Source organism: Chenopodium album, chromosome 10 (assembly GCF_948465745.1).
Source record: "Chenopodium album chromosome 10, dcCheAlbu1.1, whole genome shotgun sequence".
In the NCBI taxonomy this organism is placed as follows: Eukaryota; Viridiplantae; Streptophyta; class Magnoliopsida; order Caryophyllales; family Amaranthaceae; genus Chenopodium; species Chenopodium album.
In genome coordinates, this window is record NC_137843.1 from 7,413,885 (window position 1) to 7,429,592 (window position 15,708).

The 15,708-nt window shown below is 35.3% G+C and overlaps 2 protein-coding genes across 4 annotated transcripts; one reads left to right on the plus strand and one right to left on the minus strand.

Moving 5' to 3' along the window:
• LOC145562118 (uncharacterized) lies at positions 1–1,743 on the minus strand. 2 transcript variants are annotated; one of them, XM_081622300.1, is made up of 2 exons: positions 1,585–1,743; positions 1–872 (listed from the first exon to the last, which is right to left on the minus strand). In XM_081622300.1, exons 1-2 carry the CDS (start codon positions 1,607–1,609, stop codon positions 187–189), a joined length of 711 nt encoding a protein of 236 aa, XP_081478426.1. In that variant the 5' UTR covers positions 1,610–1,743; the 3' UTR covers positions 1–186. The 2 variants fall into 2 exon arrangements, with proteins under 2 accessions (XP_081478426.1, XP_081478425.1); XM_081622299.1 differs by having other exon boundaries at positions 1–961; positions 1,585–1,742.
• Positions 1,744–3,628: 1,885 nt separating this feature from the next.
• On the plus strand, positions 3,629–15,691 carry LOC145563352 (protein GRIP-like). 2 transcript variants are annotated; one of them, XM_081623797.1, is made up of 22 exons: positions 3,629–3,769; positions 4,861–5,343; positions 5,586–5,701; positions 6,567–6,736; positions 7,305–7,398; positions 7,959–8,045; positions 8,182–8,262; positions 9,927–10,052; positions 10,737–10,845; positions 10,964–11,043; positions 11,757–11,885; positions 12,084–12,184; positions 12,584–12,717; positions 12,789–12,886; positions 12,966–13,079; positions 13,195–13,222; positions 13,311–13,363; positions 13,797–13,868; positions 13,945–13,992; positions 14,532–14,637; positions 14,763–14,821; positions 15,351–15,691. In XM_081623797.1, the coding sequence occupies exons 2-22, from the start codon at positions 4,872–4,874 to the stop codon at positions 15,453–15,455; spliced, it is 2,382 nt and encodes a 793-aa protein (XP_081479923.1). In that variant the 5' UTR covers positions 3,629–3,769; positions 4,861–4,871; the 3' UTR covers positions 15,456–15,691. The 2 variants fall into 2 exon arrangements, with proteins under 2 accessions (XP_081479923.1, XP_081479924.1); XM_081623798.1 differs by having other exon boundaries at positions 3,643–3,769; positions 4,868–5,343.
• The last annotated feature ends 17 nt before the right edge of the window (positions 15,692–15,708 follow it).

Sequence of the window (15,708 nt, forward strand, 5' to 3'; positions counted from 1 at the left end):
TAAACACAAATCCATAAGTTTTGAACCCTTGTATTATGATGCAGAAAACCTAGAGTAAGTGACAATTTGAAGGTCTACACTAACAAACTGGCAAAGTACAATTCTATAAGTGATGATAAAACCAAAACAGTAAACTCAATCTAGCAACTGAAAAAGCAACTGAAACTCGTAACTACAGTATACTCCTCATTGCCTTGATCTTGACTCAGCTCGCCTTGCTTCTTCAGGTGTTGCGGGAAAAAGCTCTACATATCGTGAACCAATTGTCATCTTATCCTTACACATGGCACTCTTAGCCTCATCAGAGGATGAAAACTCAACATATGCCTCCCCAGTAGCCTTCCCATCTGCTCGGCTTGCTATGTGGATTTTATTCTCTGCCACCTTAAAATCCCCAAAGAATTTCAGTATGTCTGCCTTGGTTACAGAGAAAGGAAGACCACGCATCCTAAGGATCTCAGTGTACTCCAATTGGTCCTTGTCCACAGACCTCCTGGATCGACCTGGTGGAGAGTTTGGGCGGTCATTGTCATAGATTCCTTCGTACTTCACTTCTCCAGCAACAGCATTGTAATAGTCCTGCTTCTTACATCTGAAAACTTCCACATATCTACGACCCATGTTCTGTCGATCTCTGTTCAGGGCAAGGTCAGCCTGAACTGCTGAGGCAAGCACCACAAATGCCTCCCCCGTGAATCTCCCATTCTTGTTGACCAACAAGACATCAACAATGTCCAGGGCAGCAAAGAACTTAAGGATGTCAATATCAGTGCAGTTGTAAGGAAGACCTCTGAGGCGCACCACCGGAAATCCAGAAGGCTGAAAGTTGCTTCCATAGTTGTAAGGCGGGTATCCTGCTTGACCGCTTCCCACTGCGAAGTAGGGATTTGATTCCATCATTCGTTGTCTCTTTGAGCCGACCTCGTACCCGTCCGAAACCCCCCCGCTTCCCAACATTGCCCTTTTCATACCCAACAAAGAAAAAAAAATCCCCCACTTAACCTGTTAATATAACCAAACCCAACCCAGAATTTCCTAGGAGTAATGCCTAAAGTCTGAATCCCATAAATAATTAAAAACGCAATTAAAAATAAACAATCTACCCTCTTCAAGAACACAAAAATTCAACTTAAACATGAAATCACCGAACCAAACAATGCCAATCAACAATTTAATAAATTAAAAAAAATTAAAAAAAAAAACCTAAAATATTTTTACGGAATTAGTAATCTAATTCAAATTCAAATTCTTTTTACAAATACGACTCCATATGTTCTTGGATTATGGTGTAATTCGCAATTTCGTATGAAGGGTCAATGATCCAAAAAAGAAATTAATCAACAAATATTCCAGACAAATAGCTTCATATAATTAAGTTGATAGATTTCACGTAAATTAACATAACTGCGAAGCCAAATCAATCAAATTCGACACGAATAAAACCCTAAATCATCAAATTCAACATGAACAAAACCCTAAATCATCAAACCTTAACCAATAAATCATATCATATAATAATAATAATAATAATAATAAAATTAAAAAAAAACGAAGCAGAAAAAAAGGGGGAAATTGAGAGCATACCCTCTAGAAGCGTAGCCAGAGCCATAACCCGAACCGTAGCCTGAGCCGTACATCGTTTTCGCAAACGTTTTCTGGGTCACCCAAACAAGGAAGGAGAGAGAATTGAAGAGAGAAAACCCTAACGAAGCGACTGGTTGTTTCTTTGGTTTCTAATCTTGTTGGTTTGTACGGGCCACCAGGGTTAGCCTTTGCTGTTTTATAATTAGCCCGTCAGATCTCTTCGGTTGATTTTTTTTTTTCCCCCTTTTTAACGTCAAAACTAGAGTAGTAGAGTTGGACATCGTGTCGTGTCGGACCATATTTCGCAGTGTTTAATGGTGGATCGTGTCGTGCCGTGCTGTGTCTGCATTATGATAGGTCATGTTGTGCCGGGTCACCAATTGGCACACCCCAACCTATGGCAAGTGGGCCGTGTCAGGCCGGGCACCGATCAGCCCATAATTTTTTTTTAAAAAAAAATCAATATATAATATAACAAACTTACTGTGACAATAAAACATATTAAGTAATTGTGTTAAATTTTGTACCAAATGGAGTATTACTCGTGTCGTGCCACGTCCCGAATCGTAGTGCCACACGCGGGTTGGTGTCATGCTTGTGCCGACATTTTCAAATCGTGTTCACAACACGGCCCACGACCCACTCCTTGGTCTTCGTGCCATTGGCGAGCTCGTGCCGTGCCAAACCAATCTCGTGCTGGGTCCGTATCACCCGCTGGCCAGCACGGCCCATGCCCAGCTCTTGTCAATACAATGGAGTCCAGTATTATGCGATTATCTAGAGGATACCGAAAATTCAGTTCGGGTCGGACCAGATCTTAACATTAGATTTCATCTCAAACCCAAAAAAAAATAAAAAGTATTAGGCTTTTTCGGATTGAGTTTGAGTTTAAGTTTTGAACTAAGGGTGTGTTTAATTTTCCTGAACTTATCTAAATTTAGCTTAACTTATCAGAACTTATTTTAGCTATAATTTATACTTAGATAACCCTTATCATAACTTATTTTTCATGTGCTAAAATTATTTGAATTTATTTTTCCGAAATTGAATTTATTAGATCTAAATAAGTGAAAATAAGGTAAACAGAACTGTCCCTAAGTCTTAAACCATTTAGATACAAGCATACATTAAGGTGTTGTTTGGTTGATAAGTGAAGTATATGAAGTTGAAATTTTTAAGAATAGAAGTTCTTTTGTGGTTTTTGGTTGACAAATTAAGGAAGCATAAATTCTTATAAAATTCCACTTTCTACAAATTGGAACAGCTTATTACAATTAGTAACTCAAACAATATTTAGCATTTCCTAGGAAATTCAATTACATGGGTATATAAATTTTCAAAATTCAACAAAACAAGTTTTAAAAGGTTTTTTAAGCAAAAAGAGTTGTTTGCCCCATTTTAAAAAGGTATTTGAAATGTTAAGTAAATAGCCGAGTCGAAAGAGTTTTTTGGTTGTTTAAACATTGCAAACAAGTAAACAACTACTCATAATAGCTAACATTAGTCAATTAGTTATAAAACACTTTACGTAAACAACTAATTACAACTAGTTAATATGTAATGTAAATAACTACCCGCTAATAAAATATCAAAATACTTAACAACTAATTGTCAAAATAGACCAAAATAAAAATTTACCTGAATTATACATCAAGCTAGACATTTGGGAGTAAAGGAAAGGATAAGGGAATCTCTATCCCCAACAATCCTGATTCAAACCTTAAACCCTTTAGAATTTAAAATTTAAAGTAAGAATCTTACCAAGTGAGTTACTCTCTCCGTTTTTAAATACTTATTTCATTTTTCTTTTTCGGCCGTTTTTAAATATTTGCTTCATTTTCCTTTTTCAGCCGCTTTTAAATGCTTTTAAATACTAGTTTCACTTTACTTTTTAAGCCTTTTGACCGTACTAATTCAATCATGAACAAAGTATTTTTATTTTATTTATTTTTTTTTCCTCGAAACGCGTAGACAAAAAATATTGAATGAGCATTAATGGAGTGACTTATTCTGTTATTCACACAAACTGTTACAGAGTAAAAAAATAAATAAATAAAAATAATAAATAGTTAAAAAAGTAGAATTTGTCTTCATTTTGAAGCGCGAAGAAATAATAGGAGTTCATCAGTGCGAGATCCACTCAAACTTACTGTCATCTCTTTCTCGATCTCTCTGCTTTTCCAAGGTAAGTCTTAATTTCCTTTTCTTTTAGTTGATTACTTTCTTCTTAATCAATGCTATCATTCAGCTTGCTTTAATTCGATTTGATTATGCGGTTTATTGATGATCCCTTCAATTCGGTGATTTCGATTCTTATAAAGTTGTTAGATTGATTTCGAAGGTTGATTGTTGAGTAATTATGTGCTAATTTTGCCAAAATCAAGCCAATTTTGTTGGCTAAGGTTTCAATTTGTTGCTGCATTTATGCAATTTTCAAATTAGGGTTTTTAATTACTATTTGGTGGATGATAGATTAGTTTGATGATTTGAAATTAGTTATATAGTGTGATTATATATTACAGATTAGTTTGAGGACTTTGATTTTGTCGCAATTTAACTGTGGGATAAGCTATGATCTGAGATATTAGCTCGAGGAAGATGTACTGTATAACAGTTTGAGGAGCTCATTATGCTTCAATTAAAAAGAAAAAAAAAGAGGAGAACCTTTACTCAGGTGCTGATATGATCTTAAGTATTCGAGATCAGGCGTGGAATTATCGGGTTTTCAATTAGCTTGGTTACATGACCTACATCTTCAAGTGAGCGGATTTGGTTAGGGAAGGGGAAGGGATGGGACTATGGGAGGGAGGAGAAGAGAGCATTTTTGGATTTTGTTATTTCACCGCAATAGTTCTGTCATCTGTGTAATACGTAGTTACTACGAGCATTTTCTCTTGTTTATTTTCTCTTAGTATTATCATTATCTGTTGATGTGTGGTATGTATTGGTATCTGGTGCTATTACACGTTGATTATATCATCTTTGTATGAAATTAATTACATTGTTAGAATGCTAGTTTGATTAACTCTATGAGAAAATATGTTTCCAAGTAAAGATGTACTGCATATATTTCTATCCTATAATGTTGGCAGTGGAATAAGGAAACTGTCAAATGTGTCCTGTAAGGTTGGTATTGTAATCAGTTTAGATGCTGGTGTATAGGTAGAAACTAGTAAGTGTTGTGAATTTAGCTCTATGCTTTCTTCGCTGTACCAACTCTCAAGGGGAGTCTTTTGTTAAAGTATTAGATATTGACTATGAGATTGGGTATTTCAGAAAATAGGTCAATGTTGAACCAGGAAGGTGATGTCAATGGAATGATAGAAACTACAGCAGAGGATGATTTAAAACTGGTTAAACAATTGACCGAAATGAATTCTGATGGATGTCATCCCAGGGAGAATGGGGTCTGTGATCCGGATGACTCTGGCTCTATTAGTACTCATGATCAGCTGGTCCAAATGGTTGTTGAGCTCAAGTTTCAAAATGAGTATTTTAAGTCTCAGATCAAGGGATTGCACATGCAAAATTTAGGCATAGAACTAAATGGATCTTCCCAGCAAAATCAAAAGGCTGAACAAGATAATGCAGCATCAGATAATGTAAAAGCATTACAGGAAAAGATAGAGTTGTTGGATAAGGAACTGCAGGAAGAAAAACAGACTCGGAGTGCTGCAGAAGAGGCACTGAAGCACCTGAGAGAATCATATTCAGAGGCAGATGCTAGAGCCCAAGAGTTCTCAGTTAAGCTTGTTGAAGGTCAATTATTGAGTTATTCCTTTCCTTTCCTTTTTATGAAATTTATGCATTTCTGTGTGACATAGAAGTTGGAACTGCCCTTCATGTTTTAAAAAAAGAGGTATGACTTTAGATGTGGACTTTCTTATAGAGCACAGAAGTCCAAGACAGTATGTCATAGCATGGCAACTATTTAATATTTGAAGATAAATTGTCAGATGTGGAAACTATATTAAATTGTTTTTGACTGTTTCTGTTTGTAGCTCAACAAAAGATGGAACAAGAAATCAAAGACCGAGATGATAAATATGCTGAGCTTGATTCCAAGCTTAGCAGGCTTCACAAAAGAGCAAAGCAGCGCATTCAAGATGTGCAGAAGGTTAGTTTTTTTCTTTTAAATATACTTATAATCAAGGATATGTACCGTATATTCTCAGCAGAGTACTTAACTTTCTTCTCTGAATAGTTAAGAAATAAATTTACTTTAAGGGTACTAAGAGAGTAAGAGGGTATTACTAAGATTTTAAATATTGGATGTGGTTGGCTGTTTGAAATCGTGATATTGGTTGTGAAACCACTTTTATGGGCCATGTGGATAGTCAGCAAGTTTGTTAAAACTTAATTTATTTTTTAAACTTCATAGATATCTTCTTCCACAATGTTGATTTCTTAATTTTTATATGTTTACATCCTTTTTCTGTCTATATTAAGCTGGGAAAAAGAAGTCGATTATTCCATGGTAGCTCATTATGTCGATTGTAAAGATGAGGATCAAGATTAAGATATTAGGGACAAGATTGATGATTTCACAAGCTTGTACAAACCACAAACAATCATCGAGTAAAAATCTGGAGGTTTGTGGGGATCTAGGTGTGGACAACCTTACCCCTATGCCCCTATTGCTCAGAGACCATTGAATAGATTTTAGGGAAAATGCAGATAAAGATTACTAGACCACCAATCATTTAATTTGGTCTTATTTAAAACATTCTGTCTTAGAGCTGAACTTGGAATAAAAAAAGGGACAAAGCTTAAATGGGCTTTTTTCCTTATAGCAGTAGAAGCATGGGGAGTAGGTCCTTTTAATTTGTTTTTGACGGGTGGATGCAGCTTTTTTTTTTTTTTTTTTTTTATTTTTATTTTTATTGACAATAGCAGCAATAAGTTTCTTGGCGTTTCTTTTCTTCTTCAGGAGTCTGACATTATACTTGTTTATGTTTTTTTTTTTTTTTTTTTAAATTTAGGAAAAGGATGATTTAGAAGCACAGTTCCGTGATGCAAATGAAAGAGCTGAACAAGTGTCATCTCAACTTTTAGCACTGCAGCAAGAGCTGGAGCGCACCCGACAACAAGCTAAAGAAGCATTAAAAGCAATTGATGGGGAAAGGCAGCAATTAAGAAGTGTGAACAATAAGTAAGATCTTTCTTTCAAAAAAATAAATTAATAAAACAATAAGTGAGATCTATCTCAAAAATTTTGGGCTAACTATATTATAAAATTCTAGATATATATATGATATATTCTGTGAACCTGACCTTTGAAATCCTGTGAAGAAGTATCTGCTATTAGCCTCTGTTTCTTTTTATTCAGGCATCATATTACCCATTTAGAAATTCCATATGTAAAAGTATAAAACCTAAACCTTAATTTTATAATTTCACGAATGCCTTTCATGTACAAGTTAATGAGGTGGAGGTGTAACTTATAATTAAATCTCATATGGAAGCTTTTTCTTTGAAGAATTTCCTTGGTTTTTCATCTGGTGTGGTCTGGTGAAGGGTAAGAAAACATAGAGTTGGACCTCCAAATACCTCAGTAGATTGTTGCTCTACATAGATGTTTATATCCAAGGAAACAAAATGGGTTATCTGAAATGGGATGGGCTTAATTGTCTTCCCCACTTTATTTGTTTGCTGTGAAACGATTACTATATTATCTTTGCTTGTATAAAATTATTGAATTGACAAGTTACTACATGCAGGCTTCGAGATAACATTGAAGAGCTCCGTCATTCATTGGAACCCAAGGAACATGCTCTTGAGGCACTGCAACAGTCACTTTTGGAGAAGGAACAGGTATATCCGTATATGTTTAAATTTCTCAGGTTGACCAGTTCTTAGCTTCACTTGTACAGAGATGCATGTTTGTTGAAATGCAAATCAGTGTATCTCTGTGCCCTAATAATATGCCCAATGATTTAGAGCTCAATTGCTTAGATGTTAGCTTGATCATCTGTAACTCCATTTTCTGCAGCCTTATCGTCAATGCATGATTTCTATGCACGAATCTCAACATAGTTGGGTCCATTCTCAGGTCAATTGTAGGATTAACATTTAACAGTAGGGTTCTCAATCCTGTTATGAACTTATGACTTGCTCACTGATTTGGTGTATGTTTGTAATATTTTTAGTAGTCATCTTTCTATCAATAAACTGTAGTAAATACTTGTGTACTTGAACCCCAGCAATAGCATGGAGAATAAATTGGCGTGTAACTGTTGCTAGCGGTTTTTGCTTGTAGTCTTGTATGATGGTCAAGCTGACAATTCCACATCGTTCCTCCTAGCTTTTTGGTTGATAAGGTTGAAAATCTTTGAAGCATCTGCTAATTTATTTATTGAATTGCACTCTTGTAGATGTTGGAAAACATGAAAGTATTATTACAAGCTGCTGAGGAAAAACGGCAAGCTTCCATGGCTGAGCTCTCATCCAAAAATCAAAAGGTGAATCTAGTGTGGAATTGCTTTGATATGTCACACTTACTTTAGGCCATATCGATGTTTCTTAGAATTTCCTTACTTTATAATATCTATATTTTAGTGCTACTCAGATATTTGTCGTTGATCTGATTCTATTTAGCATGTAGAAAGTTTGGAAATGCAACTTGCTGAAGCAACATCTGATCTTAAGAAGGCTGCAGAAACTGTCTCTAGTTTACAGGTAAAATTTTGTTTAAAATGAGCTCCTAATTATTACTTGTCTATGTTCTTGTGGAAAGTTCAAAGGTTGAGAATCCATTTGGCACTCCCTAGAATGATAAATATGAATATTTGCCATTACTTATTGGTTTTCCTGTTTACTAACCCAATTTTTACCGAACTGTAAAGGACTATATGTATTGGCTGATATGGAGCTGATACACCAGGGCTTTAAAATCTCAGATGCAACCGCAATAGCATTAATGATCTAACTTTTGCAGGCTTTGCTCTCAATATAACAGTTGGAGTAGGGTAAAAAACCTTAAAAAATGTGGTGAGCCTAGTGACATAAGAAGATAATTTATAGTCTGGAATTTCTGGATAAAACTAATTCAAGTCCAACACAGGTGTAAGGGAGATTGATATGGACAAAATGACCTTTTTAACTTGATCATCCCACAACTAGGGTTGAAATGTCTAAAAGGCGGGTGGTGGCCTTCCCCCTCTCTTTCCCAACCCTTCACAACGTCCTATGTTGATGATTAGTTAGTGGAACAGCAATGTCCTACGGAATATATTGATCGATCAGTCAGTCAATCAAAGCCTTAATCCATAAGTGGGGTCGGCTACATGAACCTAAAGTGATTATTCCGTATAGTCATCCACAAAAAAACTTCCTTCCTCATCCCTTATGATCAAATACCTTATTCTCATGCAAATCCATATGCTTCATATCCTTCCTAACTCCTTCCGACCAAGTCATTTTCGGTCTCTCTCTACCTCAATCAACCTCTTTATGATCCCACTCTTCCACTCTTCGTAACGGTGCACCCTTGGGTCTCTGTCTTACATGCCTGAACCAATGCAAGCGATTTTCCACCCTTGGGTCTCCGTCTTACATGCCCGAACCAATGCAGGCGATTTTCTTTTAGTTTGTCTGCAATGCCTGCGACACCCATTTTCTTGCGAATAACTTCTATGGAGTATATTGATATATATAGAAAACAATAATACATAAAGTTTGTTCCCTATTATCAGTTTATCACATCATCAAATACTCTTTGTTCCATATTTCATCCTTTCCCATATGGCTATTCGATTTCTGCCCTTCCACCCCCCCTCTAGTTGAGATCATTTAGTTCTCAGTTCCTGGCACTAGTGACCAATTTCGGGGTTTACGCTTTAATTGTACATGTCAAAATACTAAACTATAAAGGTAAAGACTTTTCCTCTCTGTTTTTGAAATTAGTAAAATACTAAAATCTTTTATGTAGGCAGAGATTTTTTAAATTGTCAATTTTGGAATACTAATACTAAGAAGTTATGGTTTGATTACAAGTCTATATTGCTGAAACATAAGTTAAACTGCAATTGATAAAACTAATATTTTATAAAAATCGTGCGATTGAATTTCATTGTAAAAACTTTTAAAGTTGTATTTTTGTCCCCCCCCCCCCCCCCTCTTCCCAAAAAAAGAAAGTAAAAAATAAAAAAAAATCCTTCAAATATTCAAGTTCCACCAATATAGATGCATAACTTGACACTTCAGTGAAATAAGCTTCTGTAATACATGACTTTTTTCCACAATTGGGATTGCATGTGTGATTTAAAAATCCTTTGAAATGAAGGAAGAGTTTTAAGCCATGTATTTGTTGTTGTTGTAATGTCTGGCAATTAACTTTCCAGGCAGTTGTTGCTGAAAAGGAATCAAGAATAGCTGAAATGGACACTACTACTTCTGGCGAAGCAGCTAGACTGAAAGCTGTCATTGAGTCTGTTAAAGGAGAACTTGTTCATCAAAAGCACGAACATGTATGTATTTCTTGTAAATTTTAAGTTGTACACCATCTATTGTATGCCTTTAGGCTCAATTACGCCAGTGAATGATTGGTATACACGCTGTAAATTAAGAAGCTGCTGTACAGGTCGAATTATCTTATGTTTAGTCTGTTGGTAGAATCTTGGTTAGTGATTGACAACTCAATGATCATGTTCAGGTACCGCATTAGGTTTCTCTTATTTGATTTGTCTTGCAATGTAATTTGTTGGCATGATCTTTTTCGTGGTAGAGTACATATACCTCTTGCTTCCTGTTATGTTTCCCTGCTTTTGTAAAAATGGTGTACCTCATGATATCTTTTGACACTCTTTTTCTGTAAAGATTTTTTGGACCCTGTAAAGTGGTTTCTCCACTCTCCTTGTTGGTTTTGCATTGTTGTGTTGCGTTTAAGCTATGCACTTAATGTTATTAGTTGTCGAAGAGTTTCACTGAAGTTTTTTTTTTTTTTTTTTTTTTTTTTTTTTTTTTTTTTTTGAGAAATAGTTTCACTGTAGTTTGTAAAGCTTTTGTGTAAGATATTGCATTCTGGGATAATAATTATCTAGAGCTGTTTCAAGAGATTTCTTAAATTTCCAATTTTTTTTCCTTTGATTCTTGCACTGTCTCTAAGACTTTTTTAATGCTGCCCTCCAATTGGATTGTCGTTATGAATTCAGGAGAAAGAGAAAGAGAGCTGGGAAGCAACCTGTGAAGCCCTCAAAGCGAAGTTAGAGACAGCTGAGAGCAGCCGCGTGCGAGCAGAAATTGTGACTGCTAAAATTAAAAGTAAAAATTAATCAATAAAAGCACACTTCTTACTGCATGACACCTCCCATTACAATCCTTTAAAGAAAAGCTTGACCGCTTGAGTTCCTGAAGCATCCCTGTTTTTCTGTTTTTCAAGGTCAGCTTGAATTGCAGTTGTCTGAACAAGCTCAGTTGCTCAATGATAAAAATGCAGAACTGGCAGCCTCCAGGGAACAGGTACCAACTACCACTATTTATCTTTTACATGCCATAGCAAGGCTGGCGTGTTTCGCTTTTTGTCTATAATTGCTGCATGCTTTGGCTCTCTTTTAACTGTTGAGTTATAAAGAACCTTATATTCACCTTTAAAAATGGAGTCATATGAATTCTATGATCATGGGCGAATCACCTTTGTATTTGTACTTTAGCTAAGATTCAATATTCTCCTGTTGTTCTGGAATCTGGATTTGTAAGGTTGGATGGTCTTTTCTAATTTTTCATTTGAAATAAGGACATTTTTTAGAATTACATGGTTTAGATGTATATAATCTCTTTTGAACTTTAGTTGTGATGTTAGATTTTGGACCGCAATAATTCATTTGTAATGTATGATTAGGCGTATGGTTACCTGTTGAAGTTTCTTGTCTTAAAGTACAAAAAAGCTGTTTTTCCCCTGTCCGCTTAGCTAATCTGCATTTGATTTTGAAGCTTGGATCATAGTTGTACATTTAATACAACATTACAATTTGTGTTGTCATTACCACCTGCTCCATTGTTCCATTTAATTTTTTTTTGAACGCTAGTTCCATTTAATTATTCATGGTTGATTGTAATATTTTTAAATTTGTAGTCTCCCTCTTTTTGACTGATGTCTTGATGCTTTTACATTATAAATTTGCATTTGCAATCTATTTAAGTGTTTTAATCGCATGTTTATCATGTCTTTGTAGATTAGTCGACTAGAAGCTGAATTTTCATCCTACAAACTCCGTGCTCACTCCCTTCTTCAGAAGAAGGATGCAGAGCTAGCAGCAGCCAATGACAATGAGCAAATCAAAGCTCTAGAGGAAGCATTGAAAGTACATAATCTTATCAGAATATCAATTTCCTTTATCGTCCTCTTCATTTGACTCCCTTGCACTCCTTCCTTTCTAGTTTATTATGAACGGTGGTACTGTTGGATCGTTGTGTACTACAAATAGGGTCGTGTACCTTGTTTCTTAATGTGAAATACTTTGAATATTTTTCAGTAACCTGTGTTGTCCTTTGTCGTACAGGAAGCTGAGAACGAAATATCACTGGTCTCTACAGAAAGGGATAACGTTGTCATTGAGCTTCAAGCTGCTTTGGCTAAATATGACAAGGAACTTTCAGCAAGGTACTAATTTTTGTTATTATTGTTGTTGTCGTCATGTTGTGACTAAGCTCTCTTTATTGATTACTTTTGTTTATGATAATATATGCCTTCTGAGTTATTTTGTTGTGAAGTTTAGTGGTCTATTTCAAATACTAAAAAGGTACTAAAGTTAATCTAAAGAGTATACACAATATAAATATCAAGAGTAGGAAACTGAAGATATCTTTTCCAATTGAATGGATCAGACTATGGTGAGCAAAGACTTAGATGGCTGTTAGCTAGATATTAAATATTAGTATTGGTTATCATGATATATCTTTTTTTGGAATCGGCAACATATGCCAGGACCATAAAGTTTTCATTTAATCAAATACTCCTTTAATGGCTATTGCTTTATGTCTTTATGTGTCTACATTTCAGGGATGCTGCTCTTAAGAATGCTGAGCAGCAGACAAAGAACTTAGAATCAAAACTTGATTCTCAGGCTTTACAGTTTCAATTAGAGAAAGATGCTTGGGAGTTGAACCTACGGAATTTGGAAGAAACATGGCGGGGTAAGTTTTTAGTGCTTGCTCCCACTGTAAATTTATCAATGTAAGATTACATTTAACTTACAAAATTACAGGAAAGTATGAAGCCATGAAAGCGGAAAACGAGGCATCCAGCGTGCCAGACATGCAAAAAGAAATCGAAGAGCTCAGACGTGAATATAGAAAATTGAAAGTATGTTTTGTTGCTGGTTGTCTTGTCATTGAATGATTTACTGCATACTTCACTGGATAATTGTACTCCCTGTTTGTAGGAAGAGCATGATTCATTTCGTGATCTTGCTGATAAAATGCTTGAGGATAAAGACAAAGAGATTTCAAGGCTTTTGAACAACAATAATAAACTGCAACAGTCTTTGGAACACAAAGTATGTACTGATTAAGTTTACTCGCTGCTGTTATTTGGGCTTGGATTATAACTGCAACCCGTTACCCATTATTTGTAGTTGATTATACTTTATTCAAATTGTTTATTCTTTTCAGGAAGGTGGTGGTGATACTCAAGGGAAAGGTACGCACATAAAGTTAATAAGTTATCACTTATTATCAAAAGATGCAATTTTTCAGCATGATTGCTTATTTTTCATATATTGTATCAGCTTCACATAAACAAGATACCTTGAGCACTTCCTCTGCAGAGCAGCAAATTCTGGTATTCTTTTATACATTCCTTCTCTTTTCCTGCTATATTATGAATTATATCTGCTTTAGAAGCAAATAATCAGTTTATAATAACTTAAACATCCTGATAAGTGTTTGTGGATAACTGAGGTTTTCAATTTTCAATAGATGATAATCACTTACATTAGCTCTGTTTTAGATGCATACACGATTTTACGTGCATACTTTTGTCAGTGTTTTAATATTAGTGTCATCTTCTGACTTTTTCGTCTTTAGCTTGGTTCCTTGTATGTTAAACATTACTAAATGGAAGTAGAAGAGCGCTTTAGTGATAATTTCAATGTATGCGTGTTGCTTTTTCTACTTTCCTACAGGCTGCAGTTATGTTGAATTGAAAATTTTGTTGCGTTTGTGTAGAGTGGTTAGGAAATTTATTTTGCTAATTCTCTGTTTTCTCTCACAAGATGTTGGCAAGGCAGCAAGCCCAAAGAGAAGAAGAGTTATCTCAGTCTCAGCGCCACATCCTAGCTCTTCAAGTGGGTAAAGTTCCATCATGAACAAATTAAATTTAAAATACCACTTGTTCTGATTCTCTTTTTTCTTCTATACTAGGAGGAAATTGAGGAGCTTGAGCGTGAAAATCGGCTTCACAACCAACAGGTAGGTGCCTTGATCAACTTGATCCCCTTAGCGGCTGGACTTGCCTCCCAGTGATTTAATGAGACTAGTGCAGCTCTCTTTGTGGGGTGAGGAGGAGGGAGTTTAATCAGTTTTATTGATGTTCAACAAACTATCGAGTACATTGCGATTAGTAATTTACATTTTTTCCCCTTATTAACGTATTTGGTTCGTATGATTTCTTATTGATGGATTAGATTCTGATCCAAAACAGTAAAACCATCTGTAGCTCTTAATTGTTCATGGATGGTTAATTCCTAGCTCATTTACATTTATCTTGTTTAAGTTTCTCAACGACCACATGGGTGGATTCATCACTCTTCTGTGTTCATTACATCTTTGATACTGTTTTTTCTTCCTAAATTGAAGTTCAGCTGTTTGTGTGTAATCTATTATCTATAATATGACACTTTTGACCCAATTACTCAGAAACTTCTTTCTAGCTGGTATTAGGCTCTGATGTAGTTTGAGACAATTGCTTTTCAGTGAAAACCTGAATCCCTAATAACTTGTGCTTGCAGGTTGACATGTTGAAGGAGGAACTACGAAGTATGAATAGAGCGCGAAAGAGGGAAGGGGTGGATATGACCTACCTTAAAAATGTTGTCTTGAAGCTTCTTGAAACTGGTAAATGCTTAAGGTGTAGTTTAGATATTGAAACATCTAGGGTTCTATTTCACGGCAGGCTTGAATTATTAATTGGTACCGATGAGGTAATTATAGCATAACCTTGTTACATTTCTCTTGCATAGGTGAGGTGGAAGCATTACTACCAGTAATTGCAATGCTTCTGCAATTCAGTCCTGATGAGGTAATTACATCTATTTACCTAGTTAAATAAATTCTATCTTGAAAAGTGTGTTTTTGCTGCCTTGACTCGTAAGAAAGGTGAAGGTGATTTTTGCTGCTTGTTTGCTTTTTAAATGTTTGAATCCATCGGTCTGTCCTAACGTCCCTATGTTTGTTTATGACTTTATGTACTATGTATATTGTAATGTATATGCATGTACATGCATATTTTATTTGGCCATGTTGAGTTATATTTAAGTTGTGATGTATATAAGGCGCAACTTGTAACAGATTATAAAATCTTAATGGTCACTTGTTTTAAGCTTGCAGCAGTCATTGTTTTTCTTCTTTTCTCTTTCTGCAGTCCGCTTCTTTTTCGTGTTAAAGTCTTTCATATTGTTGATGCTTTTGACAATTTGATCATTAGGCTATGTTCTGCCCTTTGTATATCTGCATCTTTGATATGATGCTCTGCAGAAAGAAAAATATTTGGATTGAAAACTATGTAGAAGTCTCTTTTTTTACTTTTTTCTGCTCTATACTGCTTGTAGGTCCAGAAGTGTCAACAAGTTTATCGCAGTTATGCGGAAGCATCACCTAGCTCGGAAAATGATGTACCAAGTCGCTCACTTTTCTCTAGATTCTCATTTGTCTGACTAGCTGATTTTTTAATCCAAAGAGACTTCTGGCCGTGAACTTCACTTATAGAGAATCTATTAAGCAGGACACTGAGCTGCAAATTTTTGTATTTTTTAAATTTTATTATGTACATCGTCTTTCTGTAACATCGAACTTCTTAATCATTATTGCCATTGCATATGGAAACTTGCTGTAAAAAAGAACAACTGATTTTTATACATCATATTCAAAGGGAATGGAGAATAGATCACTAGAGGATAACTTTTCTTT

Excerpts from the sequence above, each read along its gene's own strand:
- LOC145562118 (XM_081622299.1), bottom strand. The coding sequence starts at position 1,637 with ATGTACGGCTCAGGCTACGGTTCGGGTTATGGCTCTGGCTACGCTTCT. Across the intron at positions 962-1,584 it reads TCTGGCTACGCTTCTAGAGG|GGCAATGTTGGGAAGCGGGG; the intron begins GTATGCTCTCAA and ends GGGTATGAAAAG.
- LOC145563352 (XM_081623797.1), top strand. The coding sequence starts at position 4,872 with ATGTTGAACCAGGAAGGTGATGTCAATGGAATGATAGAAACTACAGCA. Across the intron at positions 8,046-8,181 it reads TCTCATCCAAAAATCAAAAG|CATGTAGAAAGTTTGGAAAT; the intron begins GTGAATCTAGTG and ends GATTCTATTTAG. Across the intron at positions 12,887-12,965 it reads GTGAATATAGAAAATTGAAA|GAAGAGCATGATTCATTTCG; the intron begins GTATGTTTTGTT and ends CCCTGTTTGTAG.